This window comes from Lonchura striata, chromosome 5 (genome assembly GCF_046129695.1).
Source record: "Lonchura striata isolate bLonStr1 chromosome 5, bLonStr1.mat, whole genome shotgun sequence".
Lineage (NCBI taxonomy): Eukaryota > Metazoa > Chordata > Aves > Passeriformes > Estrildidae > Lonchura > Lonchura striata.
Genome location: NC_134607.1, coordinates 9,935,731 through 9,958,397, shown reverse-complemented (window position 1 = coordinate 9,958,397; position 22,667 = coordinate 9,935,731). Strand labels below are relative to the sequence as shown.

Genomic DNA, 22,667 nt, shown 5'->3' with positions numbered 1-22,667 from the left:
AATAAAAAAATGTGACAACAAAATAATTTCACCCCCAGAGTAAGCTCCTTGACTTGTTTGTTCTTCCAAGCAGGATCCCTCACAGAAGGGTGTGGATCCAGAATGGGGGGGGAGAGAGGGGGTTCTGCCCAGAAGCAAATCAGTGTCCCCAGAGTAGGCACTGCTGCCACCCCCTGCACTGCTGCCACCACCACGATTTCTTCCCCTGCTGCATACCCCAGCCAAGGCACTGGGTAGCAGCAGCACATGCACCCACACACCTGGCCAGCTGTGTCTAGTATCTCCATGGAAACCACCTCATCATCAATGGTAGCTTGGTGACGGTATGTCGACTCTAAAATAAGAACACATGTTGTGAAACGTATTAAAAAAAAATGTAATTTTTTTTTTTTTTTTTTTTTTTTTTTTTTTTGGTGTTACAATCTTTCTCACAGATCTCCCAGCATGAGAGCAGACATGTGACTTGCAGTTTGACTATTTTTTTTGCTGGAGCTCTTCCAGCCATCCTAGAGCACACTCAAGTCCTTTTTTCTAAAACAGCAACACTTACCTCTCTCCATAGGGCACAACCTTTATTTTCCCATGGATTAGACCTGCAAAAGCCTGGTGGATGCTGCAGTCTGCACCCAGAAAAGGACAGTTTGTTGTGGCAGAGAGCTCTGCAAAGCTGTATCCCATTTTTCCTGTTTGCTACAAGGAAAGGCTGCTACCTTTGGAAGTGAACATCACAACTCTCAAGGTATCCAGCTCAACAGACTGTCACTGCATGGCTTGTTGATCAAAACCAGTATGGCTGCAGATCAAGGAACCTAACCACTAAGCTCAGGCTTTATACTGTGAAAAAATTACAGACCAGTTAGGTATTTTAGGAATGTGTGTTTTAAACATGCTGAAATCATCACATTCCCCTCTTCTAGCAAGGGATCAAGGAGTGATTTCCCTGTTTATGATTTGTAAGGATAACCAGCAGGCATTAAGCATTTAGACTATGGAAAAATAAAACCCAACAACCCTATTTACTGTCCCAGGTTTTGGAACCAAGCAACTAATCAGAAAACTAATGACAAAGCAGCTTGTTTTATCGTAATAAGCTGATAAGCTAAACTTGATAGCATTTGACCTAAAATGTGGAAAACTATCTGTGCTAACATTCAGATTTATTACTGTTGCTAGCTCAGAGATGTCCTGTATCAAAAGACAAATATGTACTCTGTAAAAGTCTGGCCGGTGACTATGAATGCTTTGCATTGTCAGAGACACAATTCTTTCATTTGGTGTAAATCTCTTCAATAGGAACAAATATCTTTTTAGGAAACATATTGCTTTAACTTGAACTTCTGGAAGAGCTCGTGTTTCATGAATGCCTGTTTTCATTATTCACTTAAGAATGTCACCTCTTCACAATCAGGAGTGTTTCAGTGCTGTCAGTGCTGCAAACAGCCTCTTCCCAAACCAAAAATGTCACTCCCTCCCTATGCCACTTAATTGCTTTAACAGCCCAGCTGTCTCTAATGGGGACAAATGGCCAATTTACTGGGGCAGATGGCCAGCAAGCTTGCTGTGGGGTTTCAGGCCATGAAGATTAGGTTTCTTAAAGGCTGTAAATACCCCTTCTGGATGGTATTCCAGGCTGTTGAAGGAGCTGGAGTCTCCCTTTGTGATCCTGAGGCTATACCAGCACAGCAGAGTGAGATATGTCAAAGTCCCTTGGTGGAATGTCTTATCTGTGCCTTCCACACATCCTCCTGGCTGCATCAATTCCCTCAGGGAATGCAGAAAAAGCAGGAAACTAGTTTGGTGTTAGAGCTGCACCTTCAATGAATTATTTCAGTGCTCAATGCTAGGTTGGGATTCCCTGTGTAGTACTCCAAGCTCGAGGTTGTTTAGGAACTTCTGTTCTGTTTCCTTGGAGGAGGGTGCTGTGGAGGAGAGGTGGCTCTCTGAGTAAGCAGTCTGATTTTAGCTCCTTACTTGCTAAGGCTTTGCCATGCTCATATGCCTTCAACCATCTGGCCCTGCTTGACAAGTGGCTGCTGAGAATTTTTCCACAGAACCTGAGAAAGTGCTCACCCAGCCATGACTGCAGGATATCTGTGAAATGTCCTCAGGAGGCAGGAGTGGGGAGTCCATAAAGATCTTCCCTATGAAATGGGAGAATAAATCTCAAGGAACAGACTTTTGCAGCATGAGTCTTAAATGATGCTTGATTTCTCAAAATAGGACTCTGGCAGCACTTTATGTTGCAAGTTTAACTTGCTTTGGATGCTCATGTTGGAAAGGAATTTGATCTTGGATGAGTAGCACCGATTTAGGTCAGATCTGTGTAAATAAATCTTACTAAATGTGTGTCTGCTCCTGTGCTTTGGAATGTGTGGTAGCTGGGTGAATTTTAATGAGGAGTGTAAAACAGCTGGACTTTTAAAGCATTTTTGATGTAATCACAGACATGGCTTCTCCTTCAAGGGAAGAGAAAAATCTGAAGAATCTGGTTGTCTTGTAAATTATGAGCCCTGAAGATGTGACTTCCAGTCTGCTCACACTGATCCCATGTTGCATCACAAAAACAATGTTTTTGGGATTTATTAGTATCATTTTCTTTTTGGCACTGCCTTTTTTTTTTTGTTTGTTTGTTTGTTTTTGAGACATGCAGCCAGAGAGTAATTACAGGGCTTGAGAGAACTGCTGGACCTCTGACTGAAACCAGTCATTGACAACACAGGTGTCCGTGTCTCAGCTGAGCACCCTTGACTCCTATTAGAGTTGATGAAATAAATCAGGTGCTGGTGGATATAGCTTGTCTGAGCTCTCTCCTGGAATAAACTGCACCTCAAAATTACTTGGAAGCCCAAAACTGGTAAGATGAATCCAGGCTGTAAAAGTCTTATGTTTGCATTGTGATGGTTTAGTAGAAAAAACAAGGTGTAACACTCTACCAGCAGCTCCCAAGGTGGTTTTAGGCAACTTTCTTCACTTCAGATTGTGATTTGCACCAGGTGTTTCCTATATATTCTGCCTGTAGCTATGTGGCTAAGCCCTCAGAGATGGAACAGACACCACAGAGCTGTGCTTTTCTCACAGCAAGCTCAGTATCAAAGCAGTTAGGGAGCTGCTGTGCAGACTGGGTCTGCCTGAATCTGGTAGTGCTGTGGAAATAGATTGATTTATTTGCTCTCCTTCAATATAAATAAGCAAATCTGACCTGTTCTTGCTTGGGGGTGTGCTGTGCTTCCAGTCATATTCCCAGTAAGAGGCTCAAATGTGTCATGAGTGTGGCTTTAAAGGCTGATGCCAGATTTCAGAATGGCTCCTGGTCAAAAAGCTGAAATCCCCCAGCACTCCTGCTGTGCAAAGTACTCTTAGTTCTCATGGTTCCATTGTTTGAAAAATTCAGGTTTGTTTCAAATATATTTAGAGCTGTCAAAAGGCCTGAGAAACATTTGAAGCACAATAATTAATTAATTAATTAATCAAATGACCGTGGCTGCTGAATAATTGTGGAAAAAATTATTTTGCAGGGGAAAAAAAAAACTTCCCTGGGGGCTCTTGGTGCTGATAAGCATATTACAAATATCTTTATTCTTCTGAGCAGTATGATTTAAAAAATACAGGAAAAACCCCTACTTTTGTAGGGAAAACTTTGAATCCACAGACTGTCACAGCTTGATCACATCACATTCTGGCACTATACTTACTATACTATTTTTACCAGAGTTTTGGCCTATGAGACTTGGCTCAGCATCTCTCAGACCTTTCTTTTGTCTAGGACTATCCTGTTTTTATGAGTATATTTGTTCCAGAATATTGTAGTTTGTAGAGAATTATCTGGACATTAATTTCTACAATTTGAGTTATATTTGCAGTGACGTAAAAAGTTTTAGTGATGCAAAAAGCTATTTTCAGTACTTGTTTATTGGAATATGTCACAGCTCTAGAAGATAATACTTGCATGGAGGTGTTTCTTGGTTTTAGGAGTAGGTAAATTAGCTGAGATGGAGCAATAATATTTTACAGGCAAACTTAAGCCAGCCTGGTCTGTTGTTTGCTTTTATGTACAGAGGGACATAACCTCTATTTCCATACAGAATTTTAGTTGAATTTTTTTTTGGTCAAGAAAGGTTACTCAAACAAGGATGTATAAAAATGCTTTAAGAAACTTTGGTCTAATGGTGGTTTTCAGCCAGGTGGATCTGAGAAATGCAAGAGATCTGGAGAAAGACTTCTTGTGTAGTGATTGCAGGAGAGTTTTCAGGTCAAACACCTCGGCTAATAGACATAAACTTTAAAATTGTGGTTGAAGTCCTGTTGGATGGCAATGTCTAAAAGACTAAAACTCCCCATAATTAGTTCTGTTAACAGAATAAATGTCCTTGTTTATTGTTTGGGGTGGTTTTGTTGGTACCTCACTACTCATTTAGACTGCTGCAATTTTTGGCACCCATCAGGTGCACCTATCTGTCACATTTGAGAATGGTGACTTTGACAGCCCATTGGGGGGAAAAAAATTATTACCCTGGTGTTGTTTTCCCACCCCTTCCTTAACCCAGCCCTGGTGAGGTCTGTCCCCCTCTGCATTTCTCTTCTGCTTCAGGAACTTTTCACATTTTAGAAATCCCCTGTAAGGCTGAGTGCATCCTCCTGACTCAGAAATTCTCTCCTGCCTTCTTTCTTCATCAACCCCAGCTTTTCTCAAAGCTCAGTGGAATTTATTTTTCTTGCTGGCCTCTGGCTGTGTTCCCTCTGTTGTTTACTTACAGGAGGGTTTGTATTTTGCCACCACCAGTGGTTTTACAGTAAGCACAGTACCACAATATAACACAGTACCTTGTGTATTCAGCACATATTTCTAATGCTAATGCAGCATAACCTCATGTGTCTCTCTATTCATTAATACCACAGACCCCCAAATGAGAAAAGTTGGGTTATTTATTAATAACACCATCAAACAAGATGTCATGAATGGTCATTGCATCATTTTTGTCATGTGTAAAAGGAGGAAAAACTAGTAAAAATAATGTTTTTGAAAGGAAACCTTGTGACTCTGATAACTGGACTTGGACTCTTCAATGTTGTGCTGTGCACGTGTAGCCCCAGGAGTCAGGAAATAGGGACGGAAAAGTTCCAGGAGGTTGTACACCCCCTACAGGTGTTGTGTGCTCTTAATCTGCATTTGTCAAGCTACACAAACCCTCGTGTCAAGCTACAAATTTCAACCAAAACATGGATGAAAGAAGATACTTGTTGGTAGAGGTATTTAACCCAGGTCTGGAGTTTCCAGCCTGCTTCACGTGCAGTGGATGCTGCTTCTGGAATTCAGGTGGTGGGTGCAAACAGGTTTCTTTTCATTTTTGGCTGCCCTCTCCGAGGCTACTTTTGCAAAAATCAGAGTTGTGACTGCAGTGCTGCAGGTGTTCCCAAGCTGGTCAGGTCAAAATTGGGCACAAAAGGAGCCACATGGGAGGCACTGAGGGCACCTCTGCTCTCTGAGCTGTTTTCAGTGCCTTTTTCAGTGCAAGGTGAAGCTCTCAGAGGTTTCTGCTCTATGTAAATCTGGACTGGGTTAGGCACAGCAACCCTTTTGACATCCCTAACTGTTAGAACCCTGGTTGCTGAGAATTTTGGACTTTCTGTGCTGACAGATATTGGCCCCCAAGGGAACACTTCATTTGACCGGAGGCTGTTTAAAAACCTTCCAAAATGGAATGATAGAACTAGGATTGTGGGTGTGTAGTTTAAAGAGAAGTGTGTAACATCACATGGTAGAAAACTTACAAGTTTTAGAATATAGTAATATATATAAAGCAAAATAGAAGTTTTAGGGCAGAGTCTAATCCTTCTTTTTCACCTTCTTCTTCACAGGTTTAGGTAATATTATATAATTAGTTAAAAACTCTGCATGGTGGGCCATGAGTATTTAGGTATTAAATTAAAAATAAAAATAATTTAGTTTTTATTTCTCAATTAAATAGTTCATCCTTAAAAAGCCTTGTAGAAAGAGAACTATGTCTCCATTTTTAGTTTGTGAGTGCTGGAGAACTCACAGCTTGTGAAAGTATAATATAGGTAATAGTCAGAACAAGAAACTTCATCTCACACCACCTCAGCAAAAAATCCATTACCTAAGGAGGCACAGGCAGGATTTGGGGCTGTCCATGGTCCATGGAAATGGGCAGAGAATATTTGTAGATGACCCGAGCAGAAGCTTCAGGTGCTGTGGGGACTCATGGGGGAAAAGGATGCTCCGTGGAGCTCAAGGACACATGCAAATAAACAGCTACTGTAGTGTGAAATATGGTAACAAATCCAGGAGGAATGATGCTTGGTTAGGTTGCTGCTTAGTGAGCAGTTTGGTTTTTATCATGTTTTCCTATTTTTAATAAAGCGGGAAGGTAGTAGATGGTTAGTGTGTACATAGCCCTAATACACTATAAAGTTCTCTTATTGATATGAGAGGATCTGTTGCATCCCTAGAATTTCCTCTTTTTAGGTAGAACACATGTGTAATATATACCTAGTCTAGAGAAAACAATTTTTTTTTCTTGATGTGTTGATATTGTCAATAAATAATATTTTGGCCTCCAAACAGAAATTGTAGGCTAGAAAAATGAAAAAATGTTTTTGTTTGTTACCTTCTGCTGCATGTAAATGTGATTTTTGTGCTGCATATGAAGAATGGGTTTCTTTTGAGAAGTGAAGTGGTGTTGCTTTTCATTTCCTACCAGTTCTGTCCTCATTCAACTTTTACTGGGATAGACAAAGAAAATGTGGGCAGGTACCTGGAACTGAATTTATCAAGGCATGCTAAAACCAAACCAATAAAGCCAAAACAGTGCTAAAAAGTAGGGAGTAAGCTCAAAGTTTTAAACAGTTCTTGGCTGTTTTGGTCTGTTGGTTTTTTTGTTTTAATTTAGTTTTCTTGCCAATGCTTGGAAGAAATGTTAGTTCTTGGTAGGAAATATGTCCCTGATAAATTTAAACCTAAATAAGTCATGTTTTTCTCTGTCTTTTTGTCTGATTGCAGCAAGAAGTCTTTGTCTGTGAAGCTGAGTTTCACCTTACTTCTGACAATATAAGTGAAAACTAACCAGTGAGACTTTTCTCACACCCATAATAAGTAAAACAAAAAGCCTTCTCTCCTGAGGGTGCAGAGGCAAGCACTGGAAAATTCTGCCGATCTGGGAAACATCTTAAAATATGATGAGGAACAAAAGTAGTGGAGAAATATTTTACAGCTGTAGCTACAGCAAGAACACTTACTGCCATTCCTGAGTTTGGCTGTCTGTTGAGCTACTGTAAAAAAACAGTATTTTTATTACTGGCATCAGGAATATATTCATCTTGAGACTCATGTGAAAGAAATCAAACCACATTTTCAGATAACTGCTTCCTGTGTTATTGCAACTATCTTCTCTTGCTGCTCTCAATTACAATTTCATCATTTCGAGACTTTGTTGAGGATTTTAGAAGCCAGAGTTGGTTTTTTAAGGTGCTTTAGGCCATATGAGTCCATTTCCTTAGAAACACCTCAGAGAAACTGGGAATACTTTCATGGCTCATTGCTATAATACACTCAGTATAAATTCCTCCTGCTGAAGTGCACAGTAAAAATGATGCAACATATTAAATATATATGAAGTTAAATAATGTTTCTGCTGTTTTGATGTAGGAAAAATATGATCACAGGAAGATGCCTAAGAAGGCACAACCTAGACTGCTGAGGACTGAATCCCTTAAGCACCGAGGCAGAAGGAATGAGTAATTCTGTCAATAAAAATCCAGGATACGAATAGCTGGAGTCTGGCTTGAGAACAAGGCTGTTTCCCAGTGATTTATGAAGTGCCTACACATTTGTCATGGCAGTCCCTGAGGCACAGGCTGGCAGCCATTCCTCCCAGCCCCAAATTGTTGCTCACCATTACACCCCACTAAGGACCACGTGTGTTATTCCCAGCCTGTGCTTGGACAAGCTGGAGCTGTCAGCACGGCTGTTCAGAAGAAATATGCAGAAAGCAAAGTTCTGCAAGATGGTGGCAGAACTCTCTGCTCTTCTGCTCACTGCAGAAAATGGTTATTTTCCAATCATGAGCTGCTTGTAGACTGCATTGGAAGAGGAGAGACTGGTGGGGAGGCTGCCTTCCTTCCAGGGCTGCCAGCTTTTACATCCAAGGGCTGGAGGGGCCATCAGTTAATGATTTATAAATGCCTCTTTTACTGTGGGCTGCTCTGTTAAAAGCTCTGTTTGCTGTTTGGGCAGTCTCTGCCTCAGCTGTGCTGCTGCAGGGTTTTTGTGCTAGAGACAGGCAATATAACCTTCAGGAGTGTTAAGGCAAACTTGCTGACTAAGCCACCAGTCGAGAAAATGAAGAAAACCCACAATGCACAAAGAAAATGTTTCTTTAATTTGGGATCTGCAGCAGGGATGGCAATCCCAGGGATCAGGAGTTTGTATTCACATGATATTCCAGCTGTCCAGACAATGTGTTAGCTGAATAAACCAGACAGCAAAGGCAATTCTGGAGAGCTGTATTTGGACCTGAACTCTTTATCATGGCTTCAGTGGCACAAAATTGTCCCAACAAGATAGTTCTTTTATCTTCTCTTACTAGGATATATTATAATAAATAATAAATTACACTAAATAATATATTAGAAATAATGATAATAAATATTGTTATGTATATTTGTATTAAATATATAATTTACATTTATTTTAAAATAATAATAGACACAGAATAGATTATACTAAATAAATATACTTTTACTCTTTAGTGAGGTCTTGATTCCCACAGCTAAGCTGTTTCTGGTTCTCAACCCTTTTGATGAAAGCCAGTTTGGATATATTCCTGATTTATTCCTACTTTGCTCTGTTGTTTATGTTTGCTCTGTATGTATGGTGTTCATACAGACCTATGTATTATGTATTTATCCAGTGCAGAAAGCAAACTCAGGCCAGCATTATTTACTAGTTTTTCCATATTATTTATATCATGTATGGGACCTCCACTCTTTCCTTGTGATTCCTGAATGATGCTGCTTTGCTAATAGACCCCCCAGCTACAGATGTAAGCGAAACTGCCCTTCTAATGTAAAATTAATCTTCCTTGCAAGAAGTTTTCCAGTGGGAAAAGCCTCCTTGCCAGTGTAAATACCTTCACAAAGTTGTTTCTGCTGTTTGTGCCACAGTGGTGTCATTTGCAAGCCTTAAGCTCATCTGCAGTAGATTTAGTTTTCTGCTGTGGGAGAATTCAGGGCTCTAAGAGAGGTTTCTGTCTCCTTCCTTCAAGCAATTTTTACTACTTTGTCTCCTGTCTTTCTTGCTTTCCTTATACCTACACATCTTACCCATGTTTGAGGGTCTCTTATGGGCTGTGTGTTGCATTAGATAGGACTTTATAGAAACACTGTTCAAGTTTTTTATTCTGCCAGGGGAGGAAAAAAGAGTGAACAAAAACTTGTAAAGAAATTGTAATACAGTCAGAAGAAATACTCTTCCAAAATGTCACTATTAATCTAGTAGTCCTGGTAAAGTTATAGTTATAATTTTTCTTTAAACCCCTATTTCTTAAAGTTACCTCTACTTTAAAGTAGTGAAGTCTTCTCTCTATCCCTTTCAAATGAAATAAAATCCTTTGTTTTCTGTCTTTCTTTGCCTTCATACACAGTCTATTATGTCTTGTTCTATTGTTCATCTGCTAAGAGAGAGTTTTCTTTTCAGAGGATTGACAAAGTTGTATGAAATGTGTGAGTAGCTGGAGAAAAACATCTAGGGATAGTGTGAGAAAGCCAAGACATTTTTAGAAAGGTCAACAAAAATATCATCTCCTTGTTTTCTGATATAAGTAGATTTTTGTTGCAAATCCAGGCTTTGGTTGGTGTTTCTGTGTGCCTTTGATGAGTGTCTTAAATGTATCAGGTACTCTAAGGACTTAGAATCCTTCTGTAAGATGAAGGATTTTGTAGGTGAGACACAGAGACAGAGAGACTGCAGACAGCAAATCAGTTACAGAAACAAGAAAAGAACTGAGCAGCCTGTCTCCTGCATTTACCTGGGGTTTTATTTGTTTGGGGCTTTTTCCTATATAGCAAAAACTCATATTTCAGTCCTTGAGCCTCAGGAACCCCCTGATTCTCCCAACTATATGTAAAAATGCTAATTCAAAACAAATGACAAAACATAAGTCATAATACTCTCCCCCCCCCGCCCCTTCCCCCCCCTTTTTTTTTTTGTTTTTGTTGGGGGAGTTTTGTTTTTTTTTTTTTGTTTGTTTGTTTTTTTCTGTTTTTTTTTTTTTGTTTTTTTTTTTTTTGTTTTTTTGTTTCCCCAAGTCTTGGATACCCCAGCTCTGTTTCTAGTAAAGCAACTTGTTCAAGTTTTGGTGGAACAACAAATGTGTTCTCAGAGAAATTCTGCAAAGTTATTTTTAAAAGCGGTCAGCCATAGCAATGATGAATTTTCTTCCTTCATCATTTGATCCAGGAGATTCTCCCTGCATGTCATGGCTTATAGAGGCAGAAATTTGCTGCAACCCATGAAGTTCTCTGCAGACTCTCTATCTGTCTACTGCTGTGATAGCTCTTTGGGCTTTCTCCTCCTTTTTTTGCCTCCCAGGAAAAAAATAGATTTCGCAGTTTCCTTGATTACTCTGATTCAGCATCTCCAATTCTAAAATAAATTAAATATCAAAGTGAACCACAATATGTCTCCCTCTTTGAGCTCAGGTGAAAGCACCATACATTCTGGGCACTGCCAGTAGCTCCTGGGGGGAATTGCTGAGATGCAGACTCAAAAATTGTTATTGCAATTTACTGGGGCTGGGGAGAGCAGCTATTCCCTGCTGAAATCCATGAAAATTATGGGGTCAAACCCTGGGGTCACTGAGGTCCATGACAGTCCTACATTCATGACAAGAGTGTGACTTCACTGCTGCCCTACCCAGGCCAAGCATTTTGAGGCCTTCCAACATCACTCTGAGCTTGCTTATATGTTTTTCAAGTTTTGTTCTACTTAAAAACATGTAAACTTTAATGAATTTTGGTGAAATCCATGTGGGAACCCAACCCCCTTTCTCAGTGCATATTTAACCAGCTAACGACTAGTTTAATGCTGAATCCTTCATGTATTTAATATTTTAGAAAACAACTGCATGTATGTATTTTTTAAAATGTACTATTCTAACCCATTTCTACACAGAGTTCTTTCATCTCATTCTGTTGAAAATGTGAGATAGCTGCAATTTACTGTAAATGAAGATGGATGTGGAAACCCATTCACATTAATAATGCCAGGTAGGAATTTACCTTGAGGAATTTAGCACCTTTTGGAAAAGCAAACAAAAACCTCATGCCAAGATAGTTACAATGAGTTGCCAGTTAAACAGAAATATTGGACAAGTCAAGGCTGATGGTTAACACTCCCCAGAAAATGACCTTTGCTGTGGTTGTTGCCCTTTGGCTGAAAACAGTTAAATAAAAAGCAGAGAGATGTACTTTTGTGAAGATGCAGCTGTCCTGCCAGTGTTTGCACAGATCCAACATCTGCACCAAAGTGGCAGAGCTGCAGAGCCCTGACTTCAGCAGCAGCTTCGTTTTCCAAAGCTTGCAAGGTTCAGTGATGCTCCTCCAGCCAGAAAATGTTATTTTGTGGTTGGCAATTTGGCTCCTGGTGGACCAGCATCCTATCCAGGTGCTGCTGAAAATATGACCTTTCATTTTATTCAGGTTAGAGTAGTAAGGAATATTTATAAGGTGTTTTTTCCCCTTCCAGTTAAAAGTTGGGTTTTTAAAATATGATGCTTAGTTTGGGTTAATGTTGAATTTCCATCAGGCCTTGAATAGCTTGGTGAAAGATTTCCTAAAAATAGGAATTATCTGGGGATTGCTTGCATCAGAGGGCTAATGGGTGGTTGAACACTTGACATACGAAATAAACTATAAATTTGATGTTTTTGTCTCAGCCCCAGTGATTTTTGGCAAAACCTCCCATTTCTTAGTAGCTGGATGATTTGCATCTGTTTTACTGCTGTCCTTTTAGAATAGCTTGACAAAGCTGCTTATTTCTCCCTGGTGGAGGAAATTATCCTCACTGACACAACTTTAATTTTTATACTGATTGAGCATATCGATATCCCTCTTTCCACAGCCCATGGCTGCTGAGAAGAAATGAATCTATTCTGCTGAAACTTCTCAGTGAATTCAGATGTTTACAAGTAAGTGGACACCAAATTGCTGCAGGATGACAATGCTAAAAAACAGAAATGCATTTTTTCAGGCACTGGTTCTCAAAGTTTTTCAAGGTGCAGTTTCTTTCTCATTGATCTCTGAAGGGCTAAATAGCAGTTGCAATTTCAAGATAATTTGTCATCTCTAACACTTCAGAACCTTTTTGAATCCCATTGTGATCTGCAGTTCGACAAAATAATACTTAACAAAACAATCTATTGGTGAGCAGCTTCCACCAGAGATTACTGTGATTAAGAAATAACTCCTTGTCAAGAGTTTATTAGTTTTTGAATTTCTCAACCCTTTTCCTTGGAGCAACCTAGAGAGCTGAGCATCACAATGACTATAATACATAATTTAAACTATTATTCTCTACACCGAATGAGGATGTAAAATTCAGTAAATCAGAAGAGATTTAATTTTTTAGTTTATTGAGATAAGACTGCTGCCTGCATGAAAGCTTTCCGTGCTGCAAAGAGAAGACAATTAGATTCCTGAGGAGCAAGGTAATTTGCAATTTTATTCATTTGTAAAACAGAAACAAATGTCAAGCCTTGTACAGCACAAAGGGCATGGGGCCCTCATAATGGGGCAAAAAATAATAAACCTTGTAGCTGGCTAATAAGTTCATTTGTGTGCTTAAACAAGGCAAAAGGGATGCTTTTGTATGCAATGGCCCTTAAGAAATTGATGAACTTGGACCACACTGATAGAGAAGGCTTTATACAATTCTTGTCAAGTTCTGAGAATGATGTACTAGTAATAGAAATGTGAAATACTAACACTAACAATATCAAAGGAACATTCTATTGAACATTCCACTGTGCAGCACAAGACAGGTGACACATAATTCACTGAAGACTACATTGATAGTAGCAGATAAAAGAATGTATTTGAGTTCAGTTGTGCTGAGATTTATTTTCCCAAGATGGGAGTTTTGATATCTGTTATCTCTCCATTTTGCCAAACAAAAATCCTGGATACTTGCTTTTTACTAAGGGCTGCCTGGGTTCTGTAATGGAATATATTAAACTTCATTTCTGCTGTGCAATTTTATGGCATTTTCTATTTCCTTAATGAAACCTTTTAAGGAAAGAACATTAATAAAGACATTGATATTTAACCGTATGATCTGGGTTGGAGCCTGCAAAGAAATGTTAGGAAGGAGAAAGGAACATATTGTTGGAGAAATGAGAATTTTCCAGCCCTTTACTTTACACGTGAATTACTTAGTCCAGAGGTATTGAAAGCATCTAAGAAGTGAATGTCTTGTCTAGGACTTCTTGGCCTGGATTTGCAGATCATTTAAATATATACTAACTTAAGAAATACTAAGAAAATTAACCTTGGCACAAATTTTAAGCGATGTCTCTAATTCAGAGTAATTGCTCAACAGGTTTTTTGAGCTATCTGAGACAGCTTCTTGAAAATGCCAGACCCAAAAAAGCTAAGTGGGAGCAGTGGAAGGGACATGCCCTTCAGAGGATTGATGACCCTATCTGGTCACTCAAAAAATAAGAGACAATATATGTTTGAAAATGAGGACCAAAAAATTACTTAAGTCTAGATAGGCTGACTGTAAAAACTGGTTTTTGGCCACAGATTTTTAAGATCTCTATCCCAGAATACAGGTCTGTATCCCAGTCCATCTTATTCTCAAGCAGAAGACATTGGGATTATTCAAAAGGAGAAGACTGATCTCACATGAAATTATTTGAAGAGTTTAATACTGAAGCAATTTACTTCAATGGCAGAATTCCCCTGGATTTATGAGTGGGCAGAAATGTGCCTTACACCAACTCAGCCTTTGGTGCTGCTGCTTCTCTATTCTGTCATCTTAGGTAACAATTTGTTCCAGCTTAAAATGACCATAGAGAAGCTTTTTTTTTGCAACAAATTTAGATGCTGACTGGAACTTTAGCTCTGTGATTTCCCCTGCTTCAGCCACGCCATGCCACACCATGCTTCCAGGACACAGCCACCTACCCAGCGTTGGGTCGTACTCCCAGATGAACCGCTTGGTCAGGAAGCGCACCACGAGAGCTGGGGGGACAAAGAGATTTCGGGTCAGAAGGACAAGACACCAACTCAACAGATTGTTTTAAAGCTTTCCCAGCAAAGTTTTCTGTGTGAGTGGACAGGTAGCAGCTCCCCTGAACTGTGAGCAGGAGTCAGGGTTGCTTATTGGGGCACTCTAGAACTTGTGTCTGTCTGTGGGCCACTTCACACTTTTGGATGGGGGCAACAGAACAAACCAAACAAAATCAAACAAACAAAAGCCACTACTTTGGATGCTTTAGGTATCCTATAACCAGTGGAAAGTGATTATAGGATACCTAAAGTGTTGGTGGTTTTGGAACCAGCTTTGACATTTCAAAATAAAGGGTGGATCAAGATAATTTTACTCTTGAAAAATTTCCTTTGGATTCTAATCCTTGTAAGGCAGAAATAATAGGCTAAATAGCTTCCTTCTCTGTTTTGGCATGCCTTCCTTGTAACAGTTTAATTTCCACATTTTGCCTACTTGAAAAAAACACATTAAATATTTCAAACCAATGGTCAACACATGCTATTAATCAATTTGCAGAAATAGAAAAAAAAGTTTAGATTTTGGAGCACTGGACAGGTAGCTTTTAATTTCAGCTTATAGGATAAGCTCTTGTTACTTATATTCTTGTATTTAAGTTTTTCTATTGCCCCAAACCCATTAAAACAACTTATATAGACTTTGATTATTCTTGAATTTAAAACCAAGCACTGCTTTGAATTTCTAGTGATGTAAATGAATAATTTATCACTGCAAATCATCCAAAATCCTTTCTGCAAAAGGAGCCAGAGATATCACTGCACAAGCTATGAGTGCAGCCATTATAGCTACAGGAAAACCTTTCCTTGTCATCAGACCCATATATGATGGGTTCTTCTTTTGGTTGCAGGTGGACAGTAAAACCGAGTTCTGATTATTTTTAAAACTGAAGTCAGGAGAAACCCTCCATCCCAGACTTCCATGCCCAACAGTAGGATAAAGCAAGAGTCTGCAGAATAAATCTAATGAATTAAGATTCCCTTAATCAGACAATCAAAATATTAATCAGAAGATTAACTATGCCTTATACTTGGAGGGGCAATAAGAAGCTGATCCTAAGGAAATGATATCACCATACAAGAAGCAATTTGTACCCGGTGTTATTTTAAGCTTCTATTTTCCTTAGGAAATCCTACTTTGATTTTTTGGCTTAGGCTTTGCTAATCCTTGTTCCTCAGAGTAGATGTGGCAATTCTTAGTCTAAGTAACTCTTCAAGTCATGGCCCTTAACCTGGATGCCATAACAAAACAAGATGACCTCTATGTAGCTGATTTCCCATCCATGGTGATGTTGCACCAGGACTTTTTTTCCTGCACCTTTTATCATAGCTGGAATAGTTCAAGCATCTTGTTTTGAAAGTTTGGTCATGATGCTTCTTTAATAGTAATAGATTCTCTCTTACTAGCTTCTTTGTCAAGGATAGATTTAAAAACAGATATAAAAAAAATAAACAGATTTAAAAATCAAACAGATGTAAAAAAATTATTCTTTGACAGCCATACTCTGGAGGAGAAGCAGTGATGTGTGGCAGAGCCTGAGCCTGTGCCTGGACCTGGAGAACCTACTGAAGAGAGAGAAAAGGCAGAAGAACCTGTCCAACTATTTTTATCTTTAGCATGGTCCCCCTATTTATGATGACCTTGTACTTGTAGATGGAAATCTTGCAGAGGAGAGTAGAAATGATGGAAGGGACTGGAAGTTTGTCAGTCATGACAGACAGATCATGGAGAGAGCTCTGAAGGGAAAGAGGGAGAAGAGCTGATTTTGGAGGTGCCCAAATATAAAAGATTAGAAGGTGACAAGCCATAAGAAGTAGAAGTAGAACTGGGCTGGAGGTGCTGAGGTGAGCCTGGGAGGAGAAACCCAGGTTACATAAAAACCCAGGGTACATAACCCAGTTATGTACATGGGATGGAATGGTGCAGGGCTGCAGTGCTGCAGAAGAATTAGAGATCATAGGTGTAAGCTCTGCTGAGAAGGGGGAAGTTAGGCTGTATTTATCTCCAGAACATGCAGATACATAAATAATTACATGTTTAGGAGGGTGCAAAACTAAAGAAAGAAGGATGGGAGGTGCACAGACAGATGGCAATCAGTCTCTCTGCTAGCAGACCTCACAGGTGGGCACAGAAACCATAGTGAGCCACTTGCTAGGCACTGCTGCCAATAAAGTATTTTTATAAGTACTTTCCTTTTCTTTGGGTCCAGTGAAGGGAAGAAAATACCCCCTTATCACAACTCCTGTGAGTGGGGAACCACCATCTCCAGAACCAAATGCTCTGTGTCTGTTTTGGGGCACCTTGGGGCTCTGCAGGACTGCTGCTACTCCAAGGCTGGCTCTGCTCAGCCTCCATGCTTCTGACCTTCAAAATGCTGCTGCTCTCTTTCATGGCAGTGCTCAAACAGCACATCCTATAAAGCTTTTTACTTCCACACATTTTTATGAGGCTGAAGATTAGCAGCTAGCTGCATTTCACAGATGGGGAGCGTGAGAGGCTCTTGATCCAGAGCCTGTTCTGTTTACAAGTATTGCAGACTATGTTGGATGGGAAATGTCTTCACTTTTGCCTCATTGCTCAGCAGATGGGCCTCTGACATCCAGTGGGGTATTAAAACAATGTATGGGACTTTGCTGCATGATTTGACTGAAAATAGATGATGAAGGAAGAGCTGGGAAGGGCATCCAAGTGCTTGGGCTGTCAGTCTGGAGACCAGCTTGCTGGCTTGGTGCCTCCTGTCCCAGCAATGATCCTCTGGAGCAGGGGTATTGCTGTGGAGCCACGCTGTTTATGTTGAGCTCACTCACTGCCAGATTACATCACTTTGCTGTAAAATAACTCTGCCAGCAGAAGAATCAGGATTGAGGACTTTAGCAATTTTCTAGACTTAGAGCTGAAGCAGTCAAATTGCTGCTGCTGGCTTAAATGATGCTTTGGGTGAAATAATAAAATTCCCCCATGTCCTTAGTAATGATGCATAAAAGAGGAGCTGAGATGGGCATTACTTCCCTCTCACCTGAGCAAAGGTGTGTCAGTTTTACTTAGCCATGTTTAATGCTAATAATGAGCTAAAAATAACTCAAGAAAACCCATCTGGGTTTTGATTCAAAATAACAGAGACCTCTCGGTCTAAAACACATTATTTTCTGATTAAATTAAGTGACTAATTCCAATATTCATATTAAAATGGCCATTTCCAGTGCTCATCCTCAAATTCATTTTGAAGCAGCCAAGGTTCAGATTGATGCAGTAGTTAATAGGAGTGAATTTCATGGCTCTCCGCTGAGACTAGTCCAGGATCTTCCCTGAACACTTGCAGCTTGTGAAATACAAGAACTTGCAGGCTTGGAAGGAAAGAATCTCCCACAGGCTGCGCTGTGGATTCTCACCATTCGGAGACATGACCATCACCAAAGGGAATTGATGCAATGTCCCAGCAAAGGAAGAACAGACTCATGTCTCCTTCTGCCTTTCCTGACACCTTCACTTCCAAGTCAGCTGTTCTGTACAGGGTATAAATTAGGGTTGAGCTTGGCACAGGACTCTCATGTTTAAAACTTCTGCCTTAGAAGTTTTTCTTGGAGAAGAATCACGATTATCTGTCAAATACATCTGCAGTGCAACTTCACTGAAGACAATGAAGTTATATGAGGATTTAACATGGCATATAAACCAAGATTATCAACCACATAATTAATCAATTTCTTTCGAATTTGTACGGCTGAGTCCCTTGCTCAGCTTTAAAAATCCCATTCCCTATATTTTGGAACTTTTTTTGTGTGTGTGTGTGTGTGATATTTTGCATCTTGCTTTAGATCTTTGTTTGGATTTGGTAACATAAATGCTCTAGCTAAATTTACAATCTGTCTGAATACATATCTTTGTGGATTTGGTGTCGTTCCAGCTAATACAAGTGGAGTTTTTGGGGGAAGAAAAGAAGCAGGGTTTTATTTGAAAAACAACCCCCTTCAAAAAAAGTTGGAGTTCAAAGTTATTCTAAGAAAAATAACAGTTTTCCACAGTGAAATAACTGTATGATGACTCTTTTATGCCATGAGAATTTTTAGCTATAAAAATGGTCTGAAAGTAGACCCATTATTTAAGGTATCAACAAGTCCATTCCTGGTACCATGATGATGTGTCATCAATAAACCACACTTGGCAGGGGACACCAGAGTGGTTAAAACCAAAGGTTACAATGATCAAAAGGCACTTTCAGAAATGAAGTATTGCACTACTTCTTGAAATATATATTTTCGTTAGAGAGTTCATCCCCCATTCACCTTCTCAGAGGCCCTTTATGTATTGGAATTTCAGCCCCCCTGGCAGATGGGGTGAGTTCCAGCCTGCAGGAGGGCAGTGCTGCTGGATTCTGGCACATGATGTTCTGCCTCCTTAAAGAGCTCTGTATCCACCTTCAGGAAATAATGGTTCATTTTAAGGGCAAAACCATGAGAATTTAACTTGCTTCAGGATGTGCAAGTCATCTAGGGCTGTCTGTGTGTGGGGGAAAGGGTGAAGTTATAATGCAGAGTCATTTTCTGATCCAGCAGGGATGTAAACATGCACCCATTGCCTTGTTCTGCATCTCTGGGCCTGAGTTTGACCCAGTTCTGAGGGGATTTCTGGCAATTCCTTAATGTGGGGATGTGAGAGCTGGGTTAGACATCAACAGCAGAACTTCTCCGCCTCCCCTCTTGGTTTGCACACCATGGTCACTTCTGATGTTGGGACCTGCTGCAGTAAATTAGACTTTCCTCCAGTAAATCTCATGGAGCAAAGCAAGATCAGTGAGTAAAATAAGGGTGAAATCAATGAAGCATAAAAATATTTTGTTTTACACTGCCTTGCTCAAACTCTGCATGTTTTAGGCATTTTTAAGCACTGTCTTAAGCAGTGAGCTGTTCAGAAAAATTCCTATTCATGATCATTTTTCTTTAACAGCACAGAAAGGTCCTCCACTGACTGCTAGTGTAAGTTAAAAAGTATGTCTATTTTAATATATAAAGATCAATTAAATATAAATACAAAATGTATATATTATTATATGCATCACATAGCAATTTATATGCAACAGTGTGTCTGTATATACAGGTGTATATATACAGTGCTATAGCAAATACAGACCAGGATTGAACAGCTGTGTGATGAAATGTGTTGCTTTTGCCTTTCAGTAGGTTTCACTGTGTAATGCAAGTCTTTTTCTTCAGTGGTGATGGTGGGGGCTTCAGTTCTGTGGATCAAATCTAAGCACCAAGAATGGTTCAAATGACTTTTTGTTCTGGTGTAATATAAAAGGACTGGAATACCTGTCTCAAATATCTCAATTCCCACTGCAGGATCATGGTTGAAACCACCATTCCACATTCAAGCATTTCAAAACCACTAATAAGCTTTCAAATGTACAATATTCAGTGCTGTGTATTGGATTTATCTTCAAAGTGAATAATATTTTTCATGCAGAATGTGAATGCAGTAGAACTCCAAAGGCTATTTCAGATAATAATTCAGCAGGTTGTCCAGTTAGATGTCAATAACTGACCTTCTTTTCACAATTTGTTTGGAAAGAGTATCCTACTGTGGAAGAGACAAAGAGCTCTGCTTTTTTGCAGTCTCCATCAGGTTGTTCACATTCCAGCCTGACTAAAGTAAGTGTATTTCATGCCACTGTCATTTTTCAATTTCTGCTACAAGGTTTTGGGGAGTATTTCTTTTGTTGGTGGCAATTTCCATCTATCTCAGATGTAATTGCATTTTGCTTCTCTGGGAAATATGTGATTTTAGGAACTTCTGAGTGGAAAGAGCCTAGGAAAAAATAACCTGTTTCAAGGCGTTCATCTGAAATTCTGGAAGTCCACGCACAGTGTATTTACATACTCAGCTGTCTTAATGGGAGACTGGACTTCTTTGTATGCTCCTTTGGATAGTTGACTCTGATTTTCCTTATTGATTAGTGGTCTTTCATCCCATCCTCACTGAACAGGAGGATCTTTTTTGTAATGTTCTCCCCACTGCTTTTAGTGCTCAAGGCATTTTTTTACAAAGGTTGCTGCATATGGAACTCAAGCAGGAGGCTTAATTTATATTATGTTACCCTGTTCCATAACATACAACTTCAGTATAAGGTTGTTTATTCCACAGGTGAAAGATCAGACTGGTGTATCTAATGGTTTTTGATCATTTTAGGGTAATATCCACACCTGTGTAATTTCTCTCTCCTGACTTCATTGTCTAACTTGTTCTGTCACCCCATTTGTGAAACCTAAACTTTCTGGTGTGCTATTATAGCACATATGTGCTGGAACCATGGCTTCTGAGAATTTCAGTGCTGACAAGCACTGACCCCCAAGAGAACACTGCATTTGACCTGAGGCTGTGGAGAAAGCTTCCAAAATTGAATGATAAAACTAAGATTAGAAGTGTATAGTTTGAATAGAAGTGTGTAATATTCCATAGTAGAAAACTTAGAGTTTAAAGTTTTAAAATATAGTAATATATATAAAACAAGATAAAAAGTTTAAGACAGAAGCTAATCCTTCTTCTTCATAATTTTATGTACTATTTTGTAATTTGATAAAAAATCCACATTATGAATCACAAGTAGTTAGTTATTAAGTTAAAAGTAAAAATAATTTAAGTGTAATTTCTTAATTAGACAATTTACCTTTAAAAAGCCTTATAAAAACACAAGTCCATTTTTAAATTTGTTAAAGTACTGTAAACCTTACACTTTAAAAAAAAACTATAATAGAGATAAAAACTAATAAACATCTGAATCCAAACAAGAAATACCACCTCACACATTTAATCCCAACCCTAACAAAAAACAAAGTTAAAGCTCAACACGTGGCTTTCCAGAGCACGGTTAGTGGCAACACCTCCAGTTTTTTTTGTTTCTGAGACAAGAGTATATTTTTGATGGTGTTGTAGGGAAAATCTTAGGGGTGAAATCACATTAAAATAATTTTTAGGCTTTTCTGGATAACTGACAAAGGTAAGGTTTGGATCTCTGTGCTCTTCTGAAAAACACTGGGCAGAGGAAAGCAGAACAGCGTTCTCAATAATGAACTTTTAACCCAACCCCCTATCTCAAGATGAAAGTTAAAAAAGTTAGATATATCTGAGAGGAAAAAAGAAAAGAAAGAAGAGGTAGAAAACATTTTTCTTTAAGAATCCAGCACTTCAATAAGACAATGGCAAGATGTCAAAATTTTCAGTGGCTGTAAATTTTTTGTATTTTTCTTTCCTTATATTTCTTCCAGTGTTGAATTTAGAAAACATCCGGCTCTCTTTCTTTGGTCAAATTAGTTTGTCATCTTTAAGAAGGAAAAAGAAAGAAAGGAGACACAGGAGGGAATTCTATAATGCTTTCAATGGCAGGATGATCTGGTTATTGTCAAAGAATTTTTGCATGAATGAATTTTTGTTGGTGAATGTATTTTGAACAGAAAGACCATATTTTGCAAGGAAGTTAGGTTTTTTGGATTTTCAAAGGAAATTACTCAACACCTCACAGTTTGTCTTCAAAGAACTTGCAATTTAGGAGCTGCATCTTTAACACAAACAAACACAGCTTTACTAGCCCCTGATTATTCTTTTATTCACTGCTGTTTTGTATCCCACTGGAGAAATCTGGGGCATTAATTGGATCCTTTTATCCAGGTGTCAGTGTTACAGGGGGGAGGCAAGGACACACTTTGCTGTAGCCTGCACCAGCTCCTTGGCTTCAGCTGGTTCCTGTATGCCAAAAGGGTTCAAAATTGATCTTACTCTGTCAGAGCTGAGCCTGAAACAAGGTGTAGCCAACATGAATTGACGCTCCTGAAGGAAAAAGTAATTTTAGATATTTTGGAGATGCCTCAGACTGCTCCCAGGATGTTGTGGAGCCGCCGCCTCATCCCCTGCAGTGCAAAGGGAGGAGCACACCCTGAGCACCAGGAAGAGTGCCCATAAACACATGGCCAGTGCTGAGGTGGAGATTTTTGTTTTTGTTGTGATTTTTTGGTATTGGTGGTGATATAGCTGCTGGGTTTCGGTTGGTTTGATTTTTTTTTTGGTTGTTTGTTTTGTTTTGGGTTTGCTTTTTTTTAAAGTGAGTTTTGTGGGGTTTTTTTTTGTTGTTTTGTTTTTGGTTTGGTTTGGTTTTGTTTTTTGGTTGTTGGGTTTTGTTTGTTTGTTTGTTTGTTTTTCTTTAGGTCTGATCCCTACTCTCTTCCCTCTCCCATGCTCAGAAGCCAAGAGATGAGTAGGAAGAACTGGAAGAAAGGGGATAAGTGAAGTTGCCTTCTTAGTGCACACATCTGGGAAGGTTGCAGACCACTTTCCCAGAGAGTAGAAGAGGGGGCACGGTCTCATGTACGAAAGA

At 39.3% G+C, this 22,667-nt stretch overlaps 1 protein-coding gene across 2 annotated transcripts in view; it reads right to left on the bottom strand.

Moving 5' to 3' along the window:
• RERG (RAS like estrogen regulated growth inhibitor) overlaps positions 1–22,667 on the bottom strand; it is a 96,257-nt gene that overhangs the window by 4,091 nt on the left and 69,499 nt on the right. For both annotated transcript variants that reach the window (XM_077783266.1, XM_021535173.2), the window contains exons 3-4: positions 14,203–14,259; positions 261–334 (exon numbers count right to left, since the gene is read on the bottom strand). In XM_077783266.1, coding sequence (XP_077639392.1) covers positions 261–334; positions 14,203–14,259 — 131 coding nt within the window. The remainder of the gene's footprint in view (positions 1–260; positions 335–14,202; positions 14,260–22,667) is intronic.